The sequence below is a fragment of the Perca fluviatilis genome, chromosome 21 (assembly GCF_010015445.1).
Source record: "Perca fluviatilis chromosome 21, GENO_Pfluv_1.0, whole genome shotgun sequence".
Lineage (NCBI taxonomy): Eukaryota > Metazoa > Chordata > Actinopteri > Perciformes > Percidae > Perca > Perca fluviatilis.
Genome location: NC_053132.1, coordinates 4088450 through 4114751, shown reverse-complemented (window position 1 = coordinate 4114751; position 26302 = coordinate 4088450). Strand labels below are relative to the sequence as shown.

At 41.9% G+C, this 26302-nt stretch overlaps 2 protein-coding genes across 5 annotated transcripts in view; one reads left to right on the top strand and one right to left on the bottom strand.

Moving 5' to 3' along the window:
- The window catches only part of asb3 (ankyrin repeat and SOCS box containing 3), an 11552-nt gene extending 4020 nt beyond the window's left edge, over positions 1-7532 (bottom strand). The window contains exons 1-6 of one of the 4 annotated variants that reach the window (XM_039788629.1): positions 7410-7532; positions 3948-4155; positions 2728-2901; positions 1443-1555; positions 1218-1350; positions 253-430 (exon numbers count right to left, since the gene is read on the bottom strand). In XM_039788629.1, coding sequence (XP_039644563.1) covers positions 253-430; positions 1218-1350; positions 1443-1555; positions 2728-2901; positions 3948-4155; positions 7410-7442 — 839 coding nt within the window. In that variant the 5' untranslated portion in view covers positions 7443-7532. The remainder of the gene's footprint in view (positions 1-252; positions 431-1217; positions 1351-1442; positions 1556-2727; positions 2902-3947; positions 4156-7409) is intronic. The other 3 variants (XM_039788630.1, XM_039788632.1, XM_039788631.1) reach the window with 3 other exon arrangements.
- Positions 7523-26302, top strand: c21h10orf88 (chromosome 21 C10orf88 homolog). The gene is made up of 9 exons (XM_039789081.1): positions 7523-7725; positions 9337-9519; positions 10212-10409; positions 10655-10724; positions 10922-11113; positions 11601-11729; positions 11957-12032; positions 12433-12634; positions 24734-26302. The coding sequence occupies exons 2-9, from the start codon at positions 9371-9373 to the stop codon at positions 24957-24959; spliced, it is 1242 nt and encodes a 413-aa protein (XP_039645015.1). The 5' UTR covers positions 7523-7725; positions 9337-9370; the 3' UTR covers positions 24960-26302.

Below are 26302 nucleotides of genomic sequence, written 5' to 3'. Positions count from 1 at the left end.
GGTTGGACAAACCTGAAGATGTCACCTTGGGCTCGCATAAACAGCAATGCAATTTTCTGAAATTTCCATCAACTAACAATAACAAAAAACCTCTTTAAGTCTCAAAATGTTTTCAAATCAAACAATCTGAGAGAAAGAATCCCTCTTTATCTACAAGTTTACAACTCATTGACAAACTCAACATGTGATGAGGGGTCAAGACTAAACAATGTTAGGAATCACTGTCCAACAAGACAAGTTAGGAGTCAGTACCTGATGTGGCCAAACTCAGCAGCAGCGTGAATGGGAAGCTGGGGCCACTCGTGACTGCACGCTACGTTAGGATCTGCTCCGTGGTCCAACAGGTAGTCCACACACGCCTGGTGGCCCTCCTGAGAGGCAATCAGCAGCGGTGTGGCCAGATCAGCTGCCTGGGTGCTCACGTTGGCACCTAGGGTGACAACCAAATGAAACACAATTCATTAGGTCTTGTGTTTTCAATTGATTTTCAGTTGGCTCCCGTCTCCCCGAGTTGGTCAAAAAAGTGCCTCGGAACACACCGAAGCGACGCCGACTTGAGCGTACGTTCTGCGAGTGCGCGAGACGTAATACATCTCCATAACAGCAGGCGGCGCTAATCTGTATTTGTCACCCAAAAAATGAAAACCGGCAGCTGATTGGACGGGCGTGTCACGTGGGTCTGGCTTCTCCCCAACCACAACGGCTCGTTCGGAATATTTTACGAAAATAGTTCACCGAAACGTGTTTCTGAAAACATTTTAAGCGAGAAATAGGCCGTGCAGTTGCTGAATCTGTCTTCATTTCAGATCGACAAAGGTCAGTTTAGAAGATTTTCCTCAGATTTTGAGAGGCGTTTGTCAGGCTCGTCCCGCTCGTCATTTCTGGTAGTTGGTCATTGAGTCCGACTGCCCGCTGGCCGATTCAACGAGTCAAATCAGCCAAAATTAAAGCCGACGGCTCCTCCAACTGACGGCGGCACGGAACACAGTGAACAGACTCGAGTCACCGACCTCGCCAGACTGTCCGACGGCCGATAATCAGGTTGGTGTGTCAGCGCCTCAAAGAAGAGAAAGTAACTGGGACACAAGAAGAGAACTCTGGTGGAAATTGATCAAGTCTCTGACCAACATTAAATTGTAACAAACAAAGCTATACATTGAGCTATGAACAAATGCACAGGCCCACATAAAGGCCTAAGGGGAGAAACAGCTATTTACCAGCATTAACAAGGATTTCCAGGCATTCCTGTCGTCCATACTGTGCAGCCACAAAGAGAGAGGAGATCTTGTGGTCATCGAGTGCCTCCAGGTTGCACACACTGGCCAGTAAGCGCACAATTTCACTGTGACCCTTGGGAAATAAAAAAAAAAGGTATGCACATTAAAAGTTACAGGGGGGTACACCTCCCAGAATGATGTGTGTTTTGTGGGTTCCATTATTACCTTATAAACAGCCTGATGGAGGCAGGTCCAGCAGGACGCAGTGTGTGTCCTGTTGACCTCTGCACCTTTACTGAGCAGCAGCTCTACAACCTCCTTGTACCCGCCGTCTACAGCTGTTGGAAAAACCCAGAGCAGCTGATAAATACTGCCGAATGAATCCAATCAGATCTAATTTAAGAAGAAAAGTGTTCTCGGACGTTCAAAACAAATCATGAAGGTGCTCTTTGGAAAGGGAACACAAAACTTCAAAAAGGGGGAAAAAAAGGTCCAAGGCACTTTTGTTGTAAAAAAATTCAAAAGCCTTTATTTAAATGGCTATTTCATATTAAAGTCTTACATTCAAAATAGAACTGGGCAGAAAACCACGTGCATATGGGCACAACTCGGCCTTCTTCACCCTTTTTTCACATCTAATTTAACTTTAAAGAGGACATTTATTTAATCAGAGGTGCATACAAGAGTGGAAACAGCCCACATGGTACCCCTAGGCCTGGAACAATTAGTACATAGAAGAGAACAGAATGCCTTTTATTGTCACTATACACATGTACAACGAGATTAAAAGCAACTCCTTTTCCAGTGCCAACATGTACGTGAAAGAAATGTAACATGGAATAAAATAAGTAGTGTTCTGAGACGTTATATTCATATACTATATACTATATATATATATAAAAAAAAAGATAAATATGGTTTTATATACAGTGTGATATGCAGTGTGGAGTAATGATATTGCACTGTAATGAAATTGCACAGTATTATCAATATTTTATATATATATATATATATATATATATATATAATATATTACATATCAATATTATAACTGTCAACTTTTTTACATAATCACGCTTTCTTTGTTTAATGGAAATTAATTGCTAACATTAGCTAAGGTCCTAAGACGTATGACTGGTAATTGTTGATTGCGTTTAGATATGCCAAACTGTAATTATATAAGTGATTATTGGTCGGACTATATTTTTTTTTTGTTAGTTTTTGGCACTTGACCCTAAACACCTTCATAGCAACAAGAATGACAAATGTTAGGATACAGTTAGAAATGTTTTATGATAATAAAGAGGGGTAGTTTACTTCATAGAGTGTGTGTTTGTGTTATTACATTACCTGGGTCACATGACAGTGATATATAACCAAAAGATGGATCCTGGGATTCATTCAAAATTTAAATTTTTTTAGACAATCATACTGTTAATCGCCATTATCTTTCACGAGGGTGAAAACAGCACAAGAGGTACACCAATGTGGTGATGGACACGTGTTATACCTGCATACAAAGGACAGGACAAGTCGTTTGTTAGCTGGTTGATGTTGGAATGGGCTTCCAGGAGGAGTCGGACCACGGCCAGGTGGCCCCGCTGCGCTGCCAGGTGGCACGCAGATTCCCCCTCGTGTGTCAACGAGTTGACATAGGCACTGCAGCCACGGGACGAACCTGCTGCTGACACACAGAACAACAGACAGACAGAAAAGTCGTGTCTACCTGAAAAGGAGTATTTGACTTTAAAGAAACCTTGATGAACTTGTGCTAAAAGGATTGATTGATTAATAAATTGATTTGTTCATTTCATTTCTTTCTATTTATAAACGGACAACTAGAGCCCGACCCATAAAGGATCTTTAAGGCCAATATCGATACAAATATTTGGTGATTTAAAAATCCGATATTCCGATATATCGGCCGATATATATTTTAAATAAACATCAAGGAACGCATAACAAAACATGAACAGATTTCCCTAAAATTAGTAATTTGTAGTTATTTATGAGACTAACATAATATGATAATGCAGTTTAAAAATAAACGTGTTTGTTTTATTGTCACAACAGAACATCAAAAGATATTAAAGTTCTGATAAATAAAATGTACAAAAATACAAACTTAAGATATGAAAATGAAAGGGTTAAACACAAGTGTTGTCAAGAGGCACGTTGTAGAGCGCCCTCTGGTGGACAAACTATGCAACGCCAACACGCATTATTTTTTTATTTTATTTTTTTAATATTAATTTATCGGTCGTTATAAATGCCGATACCGATAGTTTGGAAAATGCCTAATATTGGCAACGCACACTAATCAACTTTTCTGTAAATGTGCCAGTGTTAGCCAGCCGGCTAATGTACAATTGTAGTCCTTTTGGTCAGATGTTTTGAGACCAGAGCAACAGGAAACAGCAAGACGTTATCATTAATCAACAACAATTTTGATAACTGCTTTTAGTAATTCAGCACGCAGAACAGCAGAACCATACTCTGGTTCCATCTTCTCTAATGTCAGGATGGGTTGCTTTTGTTCTCTCTATAGCTACAAATGTAAATTAGTATCTTTGATCTTTATCGGCAAAACAATTACTTTATTCTTTGATTAGTTTGTTGGCCGAAAATGAATTCTTTAGGGTAATTTGTGCAGAACTAAATCCAAGAAGTCTCTGCTTTCAGCTTCTACAATGTGAGAACAACCATGAGTTTCACAGTGACCTTTCTTACCGCCCGCAGCAGCCAAAATGTCCTGCACACACTCCTTACTGCCGGCGGCCGCCGCCTCGTGCAGGGCATTCCAGCCGCGGTTGTCTCGACAGTCCACGCTGAAACCTCTCTTTATCAGCCTCCTCACACGCTTCCTACAGCCGGAGCGAGCTGCGGCAGCAACACTAGAGACACTGTCTCCGTAGCACTCTGTGAAGTCCATGCCCTGCTTTAAAAAGAGAGTTAGATCCATTAATCAGGGTTTCCCCTACCATCATAAGGCTTAGGTTAGGGCTGGGCAAATCAGATATCACGATATTCTTGACCAAATACCTCGATATCGATATTGCGGCGATATTCTAGGGTTGACAATTGGTGCTTTAACAAAATATCTTCACACTTAGATTTAAGATAAATAATCATCAGTAATGTGGACATAATGACTAAGTGGGTAAAGGCAAATAATAGAACAGCTAGAACAGTCTGGTAAGTTCAGAAAATGACATCACTTTACTGTAATGCAGCCTTTAAAACCAGGAAAAGACACTTATGTCATATCATGATATTACGATATCCAAAATCAAAGACAATAGCTAGTCTCATATCACGATATCGATATAAAATCCATATATTGCCCAGCCTTAGCTTAGGTGCAGCCCCAGAGCCGTTTTGGGCACCACCTAAAATGAACTTATCAATGTGAGCAAGGCTACCTAAAATACTTCTCTCAGATCTAATGGTTGTAATTGGTCCCCAGTTGACTTCTTTGGCAAGTTTGGTCTTCAAGCTTTTTGAGTGTTATTTTTTTATTATGTTCCCTAGCTTTTCCAACATTTTAGACACAGATATGGTAAAAATACGGTCCAAAATGATGTGAAATTGCATGTGTTTTTAATTGAATAGCGTCACTTTCTTGCCAAATACGTGCACCTAAGTCTTCCACAAACCGTGGTGAAACACTGCATTAACGATGCCATTATTTTTCCACGTTAGCTAGGGTGTCGTTAGAAAAAAATCCAGGACAAATCCAGAAATCCAAGTATACAAAGTAATTAAAATTCCAAAAGCTCCACCTTTACCAGCTGCAATTTAAACACTGATGCATCAAGTACAATCCAACTATATCACGAGTTTGAGTGCATTCAAAGCCTTCCTTAATTTTCACAGACTTTCAAGCGTTCAAGTTAAACTCACTCAGCTCAACTCACAGTATTAACATGATGGATCCTAATGCAGCTCTGATGTGCTCAAGTTCTTCCATAGAACAGTAAATAGACTCTGCTTTCATTGATCGCGACAACGTCATCATTGGTGATTATGTGATTGGAGTAGTTTATTTTTTGCTAGCTCATTTTACTGTTTGGTAGGGCTGCACAATTAATCGCAATTGTACTGAAATCGCAATATGAACTAGTGCAATATCCAAATTGCAGGCCCCCCCCCCCCCTGCGTAATATTTGTTAAAGGCAAAATATGTGTCTAACCATTCTAAAATAAAGTATTGTGGTGCTGCAGAGACGTTCCGGCCTACAGATCCTATCCTACAGACTAAAGGGAAAAATCTTTGTTTGGTACAGATCCTCGCAAAAACCACACTATAATCATTTTAATTTATTTCAATGTTAATATTTTTCAATGAAAATGAGAATAATGATACAAAAATGATCTTTCCCTCCAATATATTGAATCATATCGCAATCGCAATCCGTCAAAATAATCGCATTTAGATATTTTCCTCATATCGTGCAGCCCTACTGTTTGGGTCTTATTGTTTTAACAATTTTTCATGTGAAGCACTTTGTGACTTTGTCCATAAAAGTTGCTATATCAAATAAGCATGTTATTATTATTATTGTTATTATAAGGAGAAACAAACACACATTTATTGGTTCATAATTAATCCCCGCTGAGGGTATTTGCAGTTGTTTTCCCGGATGCAAAATATGCTGCTTTACTAACCCATAATATGCAACTACCCAGCAGGATATTAACCCTTGTGTTGTCTTCCTGTCGACCATACAACTTGTTGTTTTTCTTGGTCAAAACAAAAATAAAAAATGTGTATGTTTTGGTCGTCTTTTTAGACACTTTTGTCACTTTTATGCTCCAAGGTTTTTTTGTTATTTTGCTGATTTTGTTGCCGCATTTTATAAAATTGAATGGTATTTGAATAAAAAAAAAAAATTGACTAAAACACCCTAATTCAATGAAAGTAGTGAACTGTTGGTTTATTTGAATTGTGAAAAGCGTTGTAGGGAACCATCCATGTTTTCTTTTGTTTGTTGACAATTTTGTGGAGGTAAACCCCAAATTTCTGATATAGAAACTTTTACAAAATTAGACCCGAGGACAACAGGATATTAAGTAATAAAAGCAAATAGAGCTGTGTCTGCTCCACCATTACCAGCTCCAACATTACAGCGATGAACACATGAATGCGTTATACAAACATTATAATCCAGTAATATAATATACATTGTTCTGAAATGGGACATTCGGCGTAATTAGTAGGGCTGTGTTCGATTGAAGAAATTCTTAGTCGACTAACACTCCTTCAATTGTATCGACTAATCGATTAGTTGATTTAATCGACAGATCTGTAAATCTGAGTTTCTCTGCAAAGAGTCATGCAAAAGGATGCATATATTGAATAAGATGACGCCTCCTTTGCATATTTAAACACATTTCAGAAAACGTGTAATACAACAAATAATTACCTTAATGAAAATAATCAAAGTAGGTTTCACGGTGATATCTATTAGGTAAAATGTCAACCCTTAATTCTTGTTTACCAGAGATGTGCTCGTACGTTTCTTGGAAATAAGTCATTCAGCATGAAAAAAGCGTAAAACATGACTAATGGACTAAAGAAATCTAAGTTGATTAAGACCAAAACGACCGATTAGTCGACTAATCGACTAAGAGGGAGCAGCCCTAGTAATTAGTACTTTAACTTGGTATACGTGCAGTCTAGTGTCCCAAATTCCCCCTACAATGTCCTACGTGCAGTTTAGTGTCCCAAATTCCCCATACAATGTCCTTAATTCATTATGAATCTGCTAAACCACTTGTGCTACCCTAACCCACCCTAACCTTAACCTGTCTCAAATAAGACCCTCATCATTTGGGACACTCAGTTTTTGGAAAATAATTTGTGACACTAAACTGGACGTAAGCCCTTTTACTTTTGGAATTTTAAATATATTCTAAATCCTAATGCGACTTCTAAACATCAAAACACAGCGTTAGCCTCCATGCTAACGCTGTTGATCACAGACACATAGCAACTGTATCAAACAGATGCGTTGCTACGTTGCATACGTTCACAAATCACGATACCAGCTTGCTAGCCACCGTTCGCTTCGCTGCACCGTAGAAAATGCCATAAGCGTTAACACAACACGCTAGCTATATACAATGTGTACGAAACACGTAAAACTCCTAAATGTGTTGCAGTTAGAAAAGAAGAGGTGCTTAATTTACCAAAACAACGCCTGTAGGGTTGATCATATGCATGGGGTCGATGACATCTCATGAGTCGCTGTTTAATGACGTCAGGCCACAGCATCCCCGTCGCGCGCTGCACACGACAGCTGTAGTTCGACCAGTTCGGCTCATCGGATTTAGCGACAGCAGAAGTCCGAAAATTCATCGTTTTAGCATCAGTTATAACCCCAGAATGAAATTAATCCGTAGTTTTTTTTTGTTTTTTTAATACGTCCAATGAAATGCGAAGACGAAGGTTCAGAAACCGGAAGAAAACAAGCTAGTCAACGGTTTCAATTGGAGCAATTCTAAGGTAAAGGTAGAAGTAGCCTAGCAAGCTATATTGTTTATTTACTGTTACTGCTGCTGGAGCAAATACTTGATTTACATTTAAATATGATGCATGCCGAGATTCTCCACCTGTCAAGTGCATAAAACATACATAAAACGGGAATAGCTAGACGAAAATACATATTTAAAGTTTACCTTCCTGATATGTCAGATACAGTTATAATGTTAGGGCTTATGGTTCATTTGTTCATTTGTAAGTTCATTTGCCTGTAGAGCGTCCTGATTTATCTTCTGTATGTTGTCTCCTATAACTCATCTTCTGGATCAGAATCAGGTTTGTTGCCTAAGTAGGTTTTCCCATACAATTTGCCTTGAATGTTCTGTAGCATAACAATAAAACACAGTAAGATAAAATAAAAATAAAAGCATGCACTGCAAAAGTCAAGAAACCTAAATATAGAATCGAAAACACAGCAATAAATATATAAAACCAAAGTCTATATATGTACAATATACAGTGCTAAGCATAAGTGAGTACACTAGGAGTGGGAATCACCAGAGGCCTCACGGTACGATATCATCACGATACTTAGGTCACGATACAATATTATTGCGATTTTAAACATATTACAATATTCTGCGATATACTGCAATTTATGACCTTTTTTACAACTTCAAATTATTCCCAATTTTAAATGATGTCCCCAAAAGAAAACTGTATCAACATCTGTTTCATCTAAAAAGATACATTTCTCTGTTTGTTCATCTCACTTTAATTTTATTGCTGCAAAATGGGATTGTCAAGCAGACAAAATTACCAACACACATATAATAATAGATCGATACTTGCCGTCTGTGTATCGATAAAGTATTGCCACAGAAAATATTGCGATACAATGCTGTATCGATTTTTCCACCCACCCCTAGAGTACACCCATGCTAAAGTTGACTAAAAAGAGGAAAATTTAATGCCTTAATTAAAAAAAATAGGAAAAATCCAACTTTTAAGGACACCAATTTTCTTTATGAATGAATAATGTATCGTACATAAATAAATGTTCTTCCTTAAAATACAGGGGGCATAAGTCAGTACACCCCTATGTTAAATTCCCATAGAGGCAGGCAGACTTTTATTTTGAAAGGCCAGTTATTTCATGGATCCAGGATACTATGCATCCTTATAAAGTTCCCTTGGCCTTTGGAATTAAAATAGCCCCCCCACATCATCACATACCCTTCACCATACCTAGAGATTGGCATGGTTTTATTTCAGTTAGCCTAATAGCTGGTTTGATTTGCATTGAGAGATGATTTTATGGAAAGTACCCCATGCCAACATTATTATGTTATGTTAGTTTTTTAATGTTATCTGTTGATTGTTGGAACAGATGATGCAAGAACATTGTCTGTGTGGACACAATCAAGTTTTATTTGAGCTTATCTCCTGAGCCAGCTGCAGTCTTATGGCGTGAGGTTCTGGTCCTGATGGACCGCAGAGGGGGACTGACTGTCCTGGCTTCATTCAGCCTTGTTTCAGAACGCCTGCTTCTGCCCTAGCTTGTCTCCCAGCTTGTCCTGATTCATTTTTGTCTCCTAAGTTGTTTCCCACTTTGTGTCTCGGCCTGTCTCCTAGTAGGCTACGGTCCCTGTGGTCCGAGAGCAGCGTCATGGTGGACATTGCTGTGAAGAGCGGAGCTGCTTGGGTCTGCCACGCGCCGGGACATCAGTTGGCTGATGTCCTGCTTCCTGTTCACATCGGTAACAAAGAGGATCATGAAGAGGAGCTCAGTCAGCCGGAAGGAGACGAGACAAATTGGTAAGAAGCTCTTAACCCTCCTGTTGTCCTCGGGTCAAATTTGGTCAATTTTCAAAAAGTTTCTATATCAGAAATGTGGGTTTTCTTTCAACCTAATTGTCCAAAAAAATAACATGGACAGTTCCCTACAACGCTCTTCACAAGTAAAATAAGTGATCAGTTCACTGCTTTCATTGAATTTGGGTGTTTTATAAAATTTTATAGCATTTGAAGAAAATAATTGATAAAAGAACATTGAAAAAAAACGATAAATATTTTGGAAAAAGCTTCAAAAACGTGGCGCAAAAAAGAAGAAAAAACGTCAAAAAAAGCTCAGAAACAAACGGCAAAAGTGACAAAAAACTTGGACAAAAAAGTGACAAAAGTGTGAAAAAAAAAGAAGTTTTGATTTTAAATCTTGACCCAGAGAAACAAAAAGTGAAGACAACACAAGGGTTAACTTGCACATCCACACAGCCTCTTTTATCTCTCTATCTCTCTATCTCTATCTATCTATCTATCTATCTATCTATCTATCTATCTATCTATCTATCTATCTATCTATCTATCAATCTATCTATCTATCTATCTGACATAGAAGTGAACTTAACTGTGTGTGTAATGTGGGCAAACAATCCTCACCCCCATTTTTTTTCTACAGAAGGGGCAAAGATGAGTGAGCAGCACCTTTAACCCTTATCTTCCCCTGACAGGGGCGGCCCGGTGCTGTTGGAGCAGACAGAGGAAGGGTCTCCGTGCGTCCTGACGCTCCGCTGCGGCCCCGGCTCCTCTACCGCCATCAGCCGCCTGCTGGTCATCAGCGAGGCTCGAACCATGGAGGTGTACAGCCAGACGGGAGAATACTGCGGGACGATACGCGGTGAGAGGGGCGACAGCGTCCAGCCAGACAGGTACACACACACACACACACACACACGCGCACACACACACACACACACACACACACACAGTTATCGTCACTTGGGTTCCGTGTTTGGAGATGGAGCTGATCATACTGCTTTTTTTACAGGCTAGAATGTCATAAAGATTATAAACAAACATACATTGTGCTACGTTTATTATTTCTTATCGATGGATAACTTCCTGATAAAGTCTGAGTTTGATAACGTCAGGGTATCCTCTGTTTCGCCCACAGTTCAGACAGAGGCCCTTTTTACAAGAAACAGCTGATCCTCGAGCATCCGTGCCCAGCCTGTGAAGTCAAGGTGAGCTGCGTTCCAGAGAGACATGTGACGTCTGCCAGAGACCCTCGCATCGTCTGAACTTCAGTTTTCACATCTATAGGCGTTGTGTCTGACCTTGGGACAGTTTTCTTCATCCAGTTACAGTTCTATATTTGCACAAGGCTGTGTTGAGTTTAGTTTAATCCTCTGGTTCTGTCTCCCTCTGCTCGGGGTCCCAGCTGCTGTCCCTGGGCGGTAGAAGCAGCGTTCTGGTGGCTCGCGTCGTCGTGGGCCTGCAGCAGCTACAGCCCTGCGCGGCCCGCGGCCCCGGCATCGACATGCAGCAGGTGCAGTGTCTGGTTGAGGAGATGGGAACAAGCCTTTCTCCAGGAGCCCAGAACCTCATGGACATGGTGCACTTCCAGCAGAAGGTGGGTGAAAAAGGGGCAGTGAATTTAGCTTTAGCCTTAAACAAACTCTTTAGGCAGTAAAGCGTGATTTATGGTCCTGCGGAGGCTCCACGCCGAGCTTTTGCCGTAGCCTACGTTAAGTGGCCTTGAAGTTTATACGTGTTTGTTGGTGTGTGTGTCGATCTCTTTAAGAGAATAGCAGGGCCGGCGTGTGTGTGTGTGGGGAGTGTGAGCGAGTGAGAGAGTAATGGTGATTATTTTCAGAGCGAGTAGCGACTCGAATCGCGCTAAAACCATGCAGGAACTCATAGTGCACCTTTTAAGGAGGTATTACAGCTATGCTGGTGGAGTACACGTTCTTGCTTGTACTTCAGTTCGCTGATCGTTGTTTTCCAAAGTTTTTCCATAAGGTTCTTTGATTGCTTATCCACCTTCAGGCAACCTTTAATTGCATATCCCTGATGAAAATCGCCTCGCTGCTTGACACAGGGACTGTTTTTCCCTCCAGAACCAGACCAGCTCTCTGGGCGGCTTCCTGCCTCTCCTGATGGGCGGTGGCGTTTTCTCGGCCCTGGCTCAAGGAGCCAACATCTCCCCAGCAGCCGTCAGCAACCAGCCCCAGCCTGCAGACTCTGGGGTATCAGTGTTATCTGTGCTGTCTGTATGCGCTCATGCCACAGAATGTGATCCCATATCCTTATAGACTTTACTTACCAAGTAATTTACCTTTCTATGTCCTGCTAAAGAAATCCTTTCCTCAGCATGTCTACAACCAATTTGTTGCCAGTAAAATGTAGGTAGAGAAAATGTTTACACATGCTGCATATCACACAGTTTGATAAAGTCTTATGTCTGTGTCACTAGCCTCCAGTCGGCTCCATCAGACCTGCAGATGACGCTCCGCCGCTCCAGCAGAACGAAGTTTTATGCTCGTCCGCCAGTCCCCAGTCTCCGAGCTTAAAAAGAAGCTAGTTTCAGGTCAACAAAAGTGCACAAGGTGTTTAGCCTGACAAGACAGTCCCACATCCAGATGTTGGGTCTGGGAACTCACCATTGGCAGGGCTCGATCCGATGGGCGGGATAAACGGTTGTCTTTCAAATTCCCTCTGCACGTAATAGGATAGCACTACAACCAATCAGAGCAACGCTGGTTGATAGATTCAACTTTAAACTCCGAACACATCTTCCTTTTTTAAGAATGACTTCAGTGCCGTTCTTTGTTCTTTTCTCAAAGAAAAGCTGAACTCCAAGTCTTCCAGAGTAATAACTACTTTTTCTTAGTTTTGACATTCACAAGTCGTAGCAGCTGACCAGTTTGCGATGTGGTCTCCCATCCTTAGCGGGCAGTGAGAGCGGAGGCCCCATGAGCCACGCCCAGATGGCGGAGATGATGTCCCACTTCCTGAAAGGCCAGGGGCGCGGCCAGGCGCAGAGCCCCGGCCCGGAGCTTCTGCCCATGCTCCAGAGCCTCTGTGGACAGGTGACCAAGCTGAGACTGGACGACGCTGCAGAGAAGGAGAAGATGATGAGAAATGGCACATGGTGAGTGACGTTCAGTTGAATTCATGTTAATATATATTCTCAGACCTTTTAATAATAAAAAAAAAACGTTCTGAAAAACAATCAAACAATAATTTGGCAGCCCCCCTGCAGTAACTCTGAGGGGTCCCGGACCCCCTGTTAAAGATCTTTGCTCCATGTTGTGGATGTGTAATCAGATATTAAAGCTCCACCTTGTGTCAGAAAGGCGGTACTGCTTGGCTCCTGCAGCTAACTGAGGCTGCAGAACATGGAGAAAAGTTATTTTAAATTACAAATAATAATATAATACTATTTTTATTGTTGCTAAGATACTATACTATACTACCACTACTATAAAATGATAATAGTACTAGCATTTCAACTAGAAGTGATAGTATTATCCTGTAATCATCGTTTGTTTAGCATTAAAGATAAGTTGCAGAGTTACAGTTAAAACAGTTGATGTTTTTTAAGTCGCTGCTTCCAGTTAAATCAAATTTGGCCACAAAAAAACCCCATGCATTGACTTGAAGTTGATGGGATCCTTTCCCCAGGCTCTTCTACTGCCCTCATTTGTTTTTTTGAGGAACTTGAGGGACTCCCGAGCTCCTCCATCCGGTGCTGGTTGTGTTTGCTCACATCATCCCATTCACTTCAACAGGTGTCTGAGAAAATGTCATTCATAGGAACGTGTGCAACAATTTCTCCTGACAAACTAGGGTTGCGCGATATTGGCAAAATGTGATATTGCGATATCGATTTTGAATATTGCGATATCGATATTAATTTCAATATTTTTAAACATATGTAAAATTACAAAAGTTCACAAGATTCACAAGAATATAGTGCACACTGAGACCTATGTATGGCTCCGTAGTGCAGCTGGACCACAGGTCGGTTGTGGATGAAAAATATTCAATATTTCCGACTCCAAACTCTGCCTCATATAAACACTGTTTAAAAAGCTGCAGGGTAGCTACCGGTGAGAAATAGATGCGGGATGGCATTACTTTGGGCCACTAAAGTTTCCTCTTTAATCTCTGTTATTTCGTCGTCTCCCTGAGCAACACTCATTTTCTTACTTTTGTGTTCTTTCTTTTGCGCCGCTCACTCCCTTCGCTCTCTCTTTAGGTCCTTTCTTCTCTTTCCCTTCTCTGATTCGTTCCGTTTTTGTTGCCATTTCTTCACTCACACTGTCACTCTGTTGAAATATGCCCACACGTGGTACGCTCCATAGGGTTTGTCACGTAGTGGGCCCGTGCTCTGACGTGCACTAACATGTGCGCGGGGCACGGTAACTGGCCAATGAAACATGACCATTACAGCGCTTCAAGCTCTAAATCAAACCTAACTAAGCCACACAGCCAACGGACGGGACGCAGCGCTCCACTAAATAAACTAAATATTGCAGACGACATTTTCAATATAATATTGCGCATCGTGATATCGCGATATTGAGTCGATATATCATGCACCCCCAATGACAAACCCAGACACTGTAGGCATTTAGCTTTTCCTCAAAAGATTAGCTACGACACGTGTTAAACTCAGGACCCGCGGGCCGAAACCGGCCCCTCGCAGGTTTTAATCCGAAAAAAGTTGAAAAAGGTGTCGGAGATATCAACAAAAATGACAAAAAAAAATGTGTCCAGTATCCAGTCAAAGATATTTGTCTTTTCTCAATAAAAGCATGTCAATAAACTCTACTTGCCTGGCCTTTGATGTGATTTTCATTTTTCCAGAGTGGCCCGTAGTGAAAGTGATAGAAGATAGTATAGATTTTTATGTCCCTGCATATACGTAACTAAACAGAATATTTGGCCTTGTCTATTCCTATTTAAATGGAAAGCACTGATGAAACAATGATGATTTTTTTTTTGCAGCCACATCATTGTGGCACAGTCCCGGGGGCGTGGATGAAACGGAGCCTTGTTTATTTATTGGGCCAATAGTTCTGGATGTCTAAGGTGGCATTGTTAGCTGAAAGCTGACACCCAAACGTCTCCCACTGCCTCGGGGTAAAATATTCACTGATCTCCAAGCTGCTTGTCAACACATATCGCATATTATAACGTTGTTTTTCATCAGACTGCATGGAGCCTTCATGTTCTGGACCAGGGGGGTGTCCAAACCTTCCCAGGTTTGATTATGTGAAGATGCCTGGGGGCCAGCGGTATCTTCTGACATTTAACAATGAAAGTTACATACAAATGTACTGTTCTATAACCATTTTCATCGTCACAATTATCACTTTTTTTTTTTTAAATGGCAATGTTACCAAATCTACATCACTCAGGCGTGAACAAATCGGAAAAAACAATTCTGCCTTTACTTTTACATAGGGCTGGGCAATATATCGATATTATATCGATATCGTGATATGAGACTAGATATCGTCTTAGATTTTGGATATCATCTTTTCCTGGTTTTAAAGGCTACAATACAGTAAAACGATGTACTTTTCTGAACTTACCAGGCTGTTCTAGCCAGAGGCGCGGGAAGTGGGTAAGCAGAACAACTCTACCTCTGCCTCCCCCCCCCTCCATGAAGTAGGCTACATACTGCTATGTACTGCACAGCGAACTATATAGGCACTAAATCACATGCAAATCACTACTGGTCAAAAGATTCCTTTGCAGCGGCCCGGTTTAAATCCGACCTGCGGCCCTTTGCTGCGTGTCATTCCCTCTCTCTCTCCCCCGTTCCTGTCTATCCACTGTCACTATCGAATAAAAAATAATAAAAAGATGAATGACTAGTCCAGCTGAGCAGGCGTCAAGTATGCCTTTCCAGTTCAATAAACCAAGTACTGCCATCTGACTCACACATCACAAGACAGTGTTACAATTAATTAAATCATACCAAAGCGTTGTATGGCTCAAGACTATGGCGATATAGTACTCACTAAAAAATCACCCAAGCAGAAAGCACAATAGTAATTCTGAAACGTGATTGACTGAAGATACAACAATACCATCACACAACACAGCTGAGCGCAGGTTGTTAAATAACTTAGTCAGCTGCAACTTCACAAACTGCAAAAGCCAACATATAGGCTACTGTACTTGACAACTTAGTCTCACACAGGCCTATAGCAGCATCACAAAATTATGATGCAATACGTCTGATATGCATGGCATTTCAATAAACTAAACAAAATATGTACATTATCTGGTCACACGGTCACAACAGATTATATTAACCTACTCAATTTACAGATAGCATAATAGCTCTTACCTTTAGAAGTTCTAATTTCTTGTCTTTTTCTTTGCAAAGTCGCAGATCCAATCCTCAAAGTCCAGCTCTAGCAGCTCGCCAAACCCTACTACAGATGCGCTGCTGTGTGTTGGTAGAACTTCACAGGCAACGCAACAAATGTCTCCGGTGGACAGTGAATATAGAATCCACTCCCGTGGTACCGTTTCACCGTGGTGAAGGTGTCGGGTCAGTGCCTCGTTAGTGAGAGAGCGGGTCTTTCTACCGCCAGCCTCGTCCCCCCTCCGAGATGCTGGATATTTAGCCGCCGATTCTGAAAGGCTGATATCCCTCTGGGTATAACTTCCTCCCGGACGGTCTCTGTAATCGGTCCCCGTAGTGCAGGCTCTTCAGAGATGATGGTACCTGAGGTGCTATTACCTTGTTCTATAATGCTGATGACCGTCCGGCCTCATCTCTGTCTTTTTCCACAACAACTTCGCTAAAGTTAACGTTAGCTACCGTTAGCTGTGGCTGAGTGTAGCTGGTAGAAGGCAGCGATTCTTCCAAGCTAACGTTAGCTAGCTCCTCGACATCCTCCTCTTCGTCATTCCCAGCTCTTTATTCGCGGGACATTTTTTATAGCAGCCGCTTTTTTTCCTTTTTCCACACTTTCACTCGCTGATACAACCCAATCTGACCGGGGATCAGTTACAAATAATTCCTCTCTTTCAATCTCAACTCGTTCTTAGAAAGCTGATCTTGGATCAGTGCGATGTAAACAACCTGCTCTATGCCCACCCACCTTTATCTTTAGCCAATCTACACAATGCATGCGGCCTTCTCCCAATCATTACATTAAACAACTTTTATTTTATTCTGATTGGATAATTATCACCATAATGATTAATGCCCATTGGGTAATACGGGCTTGATCGCAGTTTGCCAACAAGGGGTGCTGCCGCCAACAAGGGGTGCTTCCGCACCCCCAGCACCCCTACTTCCCGCGCCTATGGTTCTAGCTGTTTTATTATTTGCCTTTTACCCACTTAGACATTATATCAACATAACTGATCAATCTAAGTGTGAAGTTATTTTGTTAGAGCACCAATTGTCAACCCTAGAATATCGCCTCGATATCAAGGTATTTGGTCAAGACTATCGTGATATCTGATTTTGTCCTAATCGCCCAGCACTACTTTTACATTTGCAGTCAGATAACAAAACAAACTGTATGGAATAGCTTAAACTTCCCATGAAGTTAATAAATATCTGAACCTCAACGCTCAATTTAAACCTGACTTATTATGAATAATGCAAAGTATGACTCTTGCTCTTGTCTTTCACAAACCGAGGCTGCGGGCCCTATAAAATCTGGCCTCAGGCTGTGATTGGCCCGCTCTAGACTTTGTGGTAAAAACTGTGCTTGGTAAACAGCTGACAGACTGGGTTACACAGAAGGCTCTGGTTTTAACCAGTGGTTGTTAGCAGTGCTAGGAGCAGGCTGATACAGAGACAATAGAGTTCATTTATCAGCATCGCTGTATGTGTGAGTGGTTAAAACGGTGGCAAACTGCACCAAACCTCAGTGAAGAAATGGAATTATTTTCAGCCAGCACTGATGCAAAAGGCTGCAAAAAGTATGAGTTTTACTTAATGTACAGCTGGCATTTGTTTCACTTCTACAATTTGAAAAAAAAAAGTGCCTGTGAGCTGGTGTGACAAATGTTGGTCTGATAAATGAGGCTCTTTGTCAGAGCGGTGCAGCGCGTTGTGGGCTCAGAGTGAACGTCGACTCCACACCGAGGAGAGGACAGCAGCTCAGCGGTACGTCTCGCCAAAACACATCCGAGTGTGGTAACCACGGGCTAGAATATTGAAAGAGTTTAATACTTTATATCAGATCATGTTATTATGTTCAAGAGGCGCTATGCAGTTTTGGCCATTTCTTCGCTGTGTTCTCTCTTTTTGCTGGCAGGTTTCTCTCTAGAGCCCCCCCTACAGCTTCAGTAGATATTTGGCAGCTCCGATGTTTACTCGTGTCTGACTCCTCTCTCGGTCAGTCTGCCGTTTCCTCTTCCTCTGTTCCTCCGACGATGCTTTCTGAGCTTTCTGCTTCTTTTTAGCCGGCTCAGCCATGACGATAGTGTGAAAAACTCAAGGGGGGTAAGCCTCTCTTCAGAACTCGAACCTCCTATGGCGCCATTTTGATGCTACCAAACGCTCACCCGCCGTTAGCGTTCCATTGACTCCCATTCATTTTGACGGCACTTTGAAAGCGAATAACTTTACATCTGAAGAGTTTAAAGACTCTATTTGTCCGTTGTTTATTTCTAAAGAAACACGACAATGTATAAAAGGCTCCATTACCTTGTAGCTCACGTTATGGCTCCGTAGCAGACGCTTTTATAAAAATAGGCTAACGGTTGTGTCATAACCACGAGACTTACTGTCACACAGTAGAGGAATTACCGTATAGTACAGGAGAAGCTCTCAGGCAGTTTGGACTTCCATTAGCTGTTTAGGTTTAATGACTAATGTTAACTAGCATGTTAGTGATCAGTAATTAGCCTGTGTCTATGTTATCTCCTTACATATACCTACGCTCTCCGTCTCTGTAAGATTGGGAATGATTGAGATTTCTCTCGGCACAGCTACCAGAAGACTTCACACTTTCAGACAGGTTGCTCACGTCACATCTACGTCTTCAAGCTCAGTTGGAGGCTGCTCAGTAACGCTCAGCCAGCACCGGGAAAGGGACTTCTGACATCCTTCACTGGTCTCTGGTCCAGAGACACGGGATCTGGTGGTCCAGTTTATATACTCTCTATGGAAAAACTCCATCGCTACCTTGTTAGCCGGTCCCTGAATGGGCGTATGTGTGCAGTGCCGTGAAGCAAAATTCCTTACATCACGAGACCTGATATCACGCGATCGTTGGCTCGCCGGCCGAAAGTTGCAAGGGTGGTTTTTCAGCTCACAGGCGCTAGGGGGGAGCGAGACGACCACCAACAGAACCGAAAAAGAAGGAGTGGCAACGGAGCAATCCCGTGGAAGTGGAAGGTCGTGGATATAGACTACAATGGAATAAAAATTGCTGAGCGAGGATAAAGGCCCGGACACATAGAGCCGATAATCGGCTCTATGTTGAAACATCTATATTGACGGTCTGGCGAGGTCGGTGACTCGAGTCTGTTCGGTGTGTTCTGTGAATTTCGGCCGATTTGAAATTGTATAATCAGCGGGGTGGGCACTGCCGGCAGTCGGACTCAAATGACCCATCTGATTGGTAGAGTGCTAACCCGGAAACGGGGAACGGAATGAGCCTGACTAGAGACTCTCAAAATCTGACGAAAATCTTTTAAACTGACCTTTGTCGATCTGAAATGAAAACCGATTCAGCAGCTGCATTAAAATGTTTTCACAAACACGTTTGGGTGAACTCTTTTAGTATGAGATCGTATTCTGAACGAGCCCCCATGACAGTCTGGCTTTGAATTTCCGGAGAAACCAGACCCCACGTGACGCGTTGGTCCAATCAGCTGCCAGTTTTCATTTTTGGGCGACAATACAAATTAGCGCCGCCTGCTGTTATGGAGACGTATTACGTATATCTCGTCTCTTCGGTGTGTTCTGAGGCACTTTTTTGACCAACTTGGGGAGACCGATCAGTCCAACTGGCTTTTCTGCCGACGTTTGGCTGTCGGCTCTGTGTGTCCGGGCCTTAAGAGATCAACGTTGGTGGAGTTGAGCAACAATGGGAAGGAGTCAGGAGATCCTCTGGTTGTAAGAGAAGCTGTACTGGAAGTACAGTACTGGAAGGGCTCAAGAAAGACTTAAAGGTGGCTTAAAGATTCTTCAAGATCCTTGAGGGTATAACGTAGGGCTGGGCAGTATGGAGAAAATCAGATATCACGATATTTTGACCAGATATATGCAATATTGATATTGCGACGATATTGTAGGGTTGACAATTGCTTTCACAAAATATTTGAGATAAATTATCATCAATAATATGGTAAACTGTTTTAAGTGATATCATAGAGAGAAAAATAAATGTTTTTTTCCAGCTCCAATACTGATGTTTACATGCATGTACAGAAAATAGTGTGATGTTAAAACAAATTTGCAATTCCTCAAATGATATTCCCTCAAAATGTTTCACAACAGATTTTCGGAGAAAATTGAGTTAGTATGTGCTTGTTTTTATCAATTTAGACAACGTCGTTGTATATCACGACATCTCGTGAAAGACGATAAATTATCATATTTAATTATTGCCCAGCCTTAGTAAAAGGTAGTTCTGAGAAAATGCAAATCCCTGCAGAGAGACTGGAACTGTTTGAGAAGGTGGAGAAAAAAAAGAGAGAAGAAGCAGAGGCGATGTTTTGTTAAGCATCTCGTTTTTGAGATATTCCCCGCAGGTGGTTAGGATGAAAGTCAGCTGTCAGAACGAAAAGTGAGTCAGATGGCCGCAGCAGGATTTAGAGGTAAGGGGAAGACGGTGGTCAGCATCGACTGTGTGGGTGGTTTAGTTTTAGTGTCTGTGTTTAGATTTGAGGGTTTGGTCTGTGATGTGGCTTCATGGTTGTTCGTGAATCACTCACGCTGACTGTCTTCCCACTCTCTCATTCCTCTAAACTAGACTCAAACATGCCTCTGTCTCCACATTTGAGTGCCTGATGCAAAGTCACAGTACAGTTATTACATTTAACACGAGTCGCTGTTATTATTTATCATGCAAAAGTTCAGCTTAGTAAAAGTTTACTGTGGGTGTAACAAAGGAAAAACATCCACACACTTTTACCAAATAAAGCCGAGTTCCTTATTAAGATGGACAAAGAGAACTTAAAGGGTAACTACCGATTTCTTTCATCCTGGACCCTATTTTCCTATGTTTTGTCTAAGTGGCTGATGGGAACAACAACCTTTGTCATTGGTCCAGTATGAAGCGAGATCGCTGCAGTCGGGGAGTCAGCAAAATAGAAAAAAAGCTACAATAGAAGTTAATAGGGCAATTGTCCAGCTTGTATTTACCTTCACAAAAGTGCTCGTTTTTGCCGCTGACAGGCTCAGATTAATATTCTAAGTGTCTGACAACATTATGGAAAGGATTTCTAAGGAGGTTGACCTTTCTGTTAAAGAGTAAAACATTTTTTTAAACCAAAAACATCGTAAAATACACTTCATTTAAAGTCCACAGCAATAAAATAAAACTATAAAAAGCCGTTTTGGGTCATCTTTCCACTTTTCCAATGAACACAACTCTAGTTTTGGTTGAAATAAACACATAGTTTACTGATTTACATGTGGAAATATGTTGGCTCTATACACACTAAAAGTATTTATAAATGGAGTCTGGTGGGTTTAGCTCTAGTGACTTCAGAGCTGTTTCTGGTTAAACAGAAAGGTCTTAAAGAGGTTTTAAAGGTCTATCTCTGTAGGGATCCATCCCATAATGTTGTCAGACAAAAATAATAAATATAATAATAAAATAATCTGAGTCTGTCAGCGGCAAAAACAGCACTTTTAGTGGACCAAATTGACGATGCACATTTGACCCATTGGGTTACATTGCAGCCCGGTCTGTGGCTGCTGGTTACAGCGTTCATGCTTAATACTGAACCAGTTTCAAAGAGTGTTGTTCCTATCAGTCACTTGTACACAAAAACATAGGACAATAGAGTCCAGGTTGGAAAAAAAAAGTTAATTACCCTTTAAAACAAATACGGCAACAAGGCTAGCCACTGTGAGCATTACAGCTTTAACATCATCAGTCCGCCTCTCGATTCCTCTCGAAAGTTCGCAAAACTCCTCATACTCCTCAGACTCAACCTGTATAAGTCAAGTCTTCTCTTTATTATTCCAATCCCAATTCCTTTGCAGTTTGTTGGAAATACATCTGTATTTTAATATGATTTAGATGTATGTGTGTTTCTTCTATTGTGACATTCAAAACTAATGTATAGAAACAGTCAGTGTACATTTAGCCACATTTTATACACATGGTTAAACACGAATGCACTTTAATGCGGTTTTCATTTTATTCTATGTTAGGCTACATTTACATTGTTACATCGCTACGTTTAGTTTTTTTAAGAAGAGTTTTGACCCAAAAGCAATCTCGGTGCACACCAGTGGTTTTAGCTCCAGTACGAACTAATCTCCGTTTAAACTAACATGCCAAAACAGTACAGCGTATCTCATCAACATTCTGGTATACTGGGCATAAACAGGAGGCAGCATGTATACTCCGCACGTTGCTGGTTGTTGCCATGGTAACATTAATAGCTTAGTCTCAGAGAATGAGACCTCACGACCCGATCAGGAGGAGAAAAGTTGCCGTTTGGGGCCGTTGAGACCAGTGGTATAGTCTATTTTTTTGTAGTGAGTATACTGTGATTCTCCCCTCCCAGCCTCATACTGGCCTGTCCCAGAGCGACGCACTGTGTCGTTTCCATATACGAACGTACAACTGACGTTCCAGTATTGATGGCGTTTATTTAAAGCCCTGGAAAAACACTTGAAGTTGAGAACAGATGAGACAGATTTAACTGTTTGAGAAACGCGACCGAACCTGAACACAACAGGACATCACACAAATGAGCCATTTAATTGACACCCCTACACAGCCACACAAAACCATGACTAATAATTAGCATCATCATACAAGTTTTGTATCAATTAGTAATAACATCTGCTGAACAGGGCCTACATTTACTCAAAAGTATTTAATAAACTGTTTACAATCTTCAACACCACGGCTAACAAATGCATAAAAAGCAGACGAAAGGAGAAAAAAGCTCCACTCTTTCTATTTTAGTTAATTATCTGACCATTGATAACTGACATTGCCATATAGTAATTTAATTGTGTAAAGTAATGCACATTTAAGATTTAAGAATTTACTCTAATTTGCATAGTCATTGACCTTATGAATTTCCATTGCTTATATCAGCTTTGCATGTGTGTGCTGATATTTACCTAACTTTCTGTCCCTCCACTCTAACCAAGGACACCGGTTTTTAAACTCCCTCGCCTGACTTTCAGTCCACAATGCTGACCACGAGTTCTCACTTCTCACCATCTCTCTCTTCATCTCAAACAAGGAAATATGAACATTGTATTCTGTTTACTGCTGTACTCAGACACACACAGGCACACACACACACAAACACACAATATCATATAGCTAAGCTACTCTCACTTACCAGGTAACAGTAACGTTGCGGTAGACTTTTCCGGCTGTTTTTTTGTAACGGTGGCGTTAACCATCGGGTCACCGTGGTCTGTGGCAGCTGCAGTGTGGACGCGGCAGTAGCTTCAGGGACGGACTTTTGAAAGCACTGAAGTAGTGTTATTTGGGTCTGTTTACGTCTCATATCTCGTTACTTTCAAACTTTGTTCAAACTCTATCCAGTTGCGAGAAAGGAAAGACCGCGCAGAGAATGCAACTTGTTGTTGCTTAGTAACGTTAAGTGACATCACATCAGATCCAGGGCACGGCCACAGAAGTCCAAAAGTCAGTGCTTCACAACACAGACGGGGTGATTTTATGAATGGAAATAAGAACGTTCTGTCACAAAACCATGTTGTTACGTATCATTGCGCTTCTGTAAGTGGGTATACGGAAATCCTTGACTTTTCCTAGTGGGTATACGGCGAATACCTGCGTATCACGTAGACTACGCCACTGGTTGAGACCGCAACACAGCCCCGCAGATTCCAAACCAAAACGGGTCAGAAGTGTTTCCAAATGTCTCCGGTTTAGGGGCTCGGAAACGCCAGAGCAGGGGGAATGAGAGGGAGAAACGCCAGAGCAGGGGGAATGAGAGGGGGAAACGTAGCAGAAGATATTCTTTTAAAGGTCCCATGGCATGAAAATTCACTTTATGAGGTTTTTTAACATTAATATGTGTCCCCCCCAGCCTGCCTATGGTCCCCCAGTGGCTAGAAATGGTGATAGGTGTAAACCGAGCCCTGGCTATCCTGCTCTGCCTTTGAGAAAATGAAAGCTCAGATGGACCAATCTGGAATCTGCTTGTTATGAGGTCATAAGGAGCAAGGTTACCTCCCCTTTCTCTGCGTTGCCCGCCCAGAGAATTTGGCCCACCCATGAGAAAGAGAGAGAGACATCATGGCTTTCAAACGAGAAAAGTGGCAGTTGGTCAAGGCCACACCCCCACCCTCCACCTTGCCCCCCCTCTCTCCTCCTCAATAGCTACAGACACAGAAATGGCACATCCTAAGGAAAGCTCATTGTGGGACTGGCTCTAGTGGCTGTAATTCTGCACCAAGGCTGAATTTCGGGAAAGAGACTTCAGATACAGTATTAGGGGACCACTAAGGTCTATATAAAAGAGACTTCAGATACAGTATTAGGGGACCACTAAGGTCTATATAAAAGAGACTTCAGATACAGTATTAGGGGGACCACTAAGGCCTATATAAAAGAGACTTCAGATACAGTATTAGGGGACCACTAAGGTCTATATAAAAGAGACTTCAGATACAGTATTAGGGGACCACTAAGGTCTATATAAAAGAGACTTCAGATACAGTATTAGGGGACCACTAAGGCCTATGTAAAAGAGACTTCAGATACAGTATTAGGGGACCACTAAGGTCTATATAAAAGAGACTTCAGATACAGTATTAGGGGACCACTAAGGTCTATATAAAAGAGACTTCAGATACAGTATTAGGGGACCACTAAGGTCTATATAAAAGAGACTTCAGATACAGTATTAGGGGACCACTAAGGTCTATATAAAAGCATCCAAAGAGCACCATGTCATCGGACCTTTAAAACCAAAACGTAGCGATGTAACTGTAGCCTCAGTGAAGCTTTCAGTGTTCTCATCTTTTACTCTTCAGCCAGGCTTTTTAACCCAAACGTTACCTCCTTTCGGCGTCCCTGTGCAGGGAGCTGGACGCGGCCATGGAGCGCCGTCTGGAGGAGATGGAGAGGAGGCTGAAGGAGCACGTGGACCGCCGCCTGGACGCTCTGGAGCAGAAGCTGGAGAAGGCCCTGCTGAGCGCCCTGCCGCATGTCGTCCTCAGCCGGGGAGCCACGGGCAGCGGGGAGGAGGGGGGAGCTGCATCCACGGGAGCGTCGGGGCAGACCGCCCCGACACCAGCCACGCACTGAGTTCAGACCCGCTTAAAGACTAACGCAACATGCAACCTGGAAGCCTTTCTGACCCTCGCCCTTCACCAACTAGACCTTAGTGGCCGAGGGGAGGCAAAGCAGGATAACAGATACTAAAATGAATTAAGGCTGAAATGGGAAATATGGATAGAATAACACAATAATCTCCTAAAATGTAAAATTGTGTTCAACTACAAGTGTCCAGCTGTAAAGGATGCAGCCTCTGTAACGTTTGGTTTGGGGTTGTTTTTTTTTTATCTCTGGGAAAATAGCAGCTTTGCTCGACAGCCAAAGGGAATGTCCTGGATGTTTGTTTGGCCGAAAGAAACCAAGAAATGTGTATCTGCAGAGAACCCATATCCATGTCACACACAACAAACGTGTCCTGTGGCTGCAGTGTGTTAAACCACTCAAGTTTTTTTGTGTGTGCAAGCACCAGAGACACAAAAGAACACCCAAAATCCCAGAAAAAGTGATATGGGCACTTTAATAATGTACATGCATCACCACGAGAACACTTATTTATTCACATTAAAATGTGCATGTAAACTAGTCCGGCTATCACCAGACTAAAGCTCAGTCTTTTAAGATTGAACATCAGTCTGCTCTGTATTTTCTACCGCACAAGAGGCGTGATCAACGGGCATAGTTCAAATGACTCTGTACGTGATTGGATAGTCCTTCAACCAATCAGACCAACGGTCAGGGTGACGTAGCAGCGACAGCGGCATCAACGGGTCGCTGCACTTCAGTGGCCGCCATGTGGAATGTAAACAAGAAGCTGCTTGGTCGCTTCTCTATTGCCATTGTGTCAAACCCACCAATAGGGCGCCAGGTGGATAAGCCAGTTTGTGATTGGTCCCTGCAAAATTGTAACGGAAGCAGGATAGATAAACATACAGGTTTCCAGCCTGAGCTGCAGGGAGAAATCTAATCCCCGGCAGATCGGGCTGGGTCTACCCGGTCTACATGTAAAGACAACCTTGCAGGTTTAATGATTCACGAGTCATTCGCTATATCCATAACAGTTCTTCTTATTCACACTACGTACGTACTGTAACTGCACTGATCTGCTCATACGTCTTCTGGTTAACTGTTAAGTTCAGTACAGTTTGGTTTGACACTTGCTGAAAGTCTCAAAATGAACACACACTCCTATTACAGGAGTGGTTATAGAGGGTGTGACTGATTTAAAACGTGTTTTAATATGGCACTGTAATGTTTGAAATAATGCACATGTCTGTAACATAATGCTGCCAGTGTAAACTTGTTTTGACCTGTGATGCTGACGGTTTTAATAACTGTGCTGACATAAATAGCAATAAAAATAAATTTATACAGAT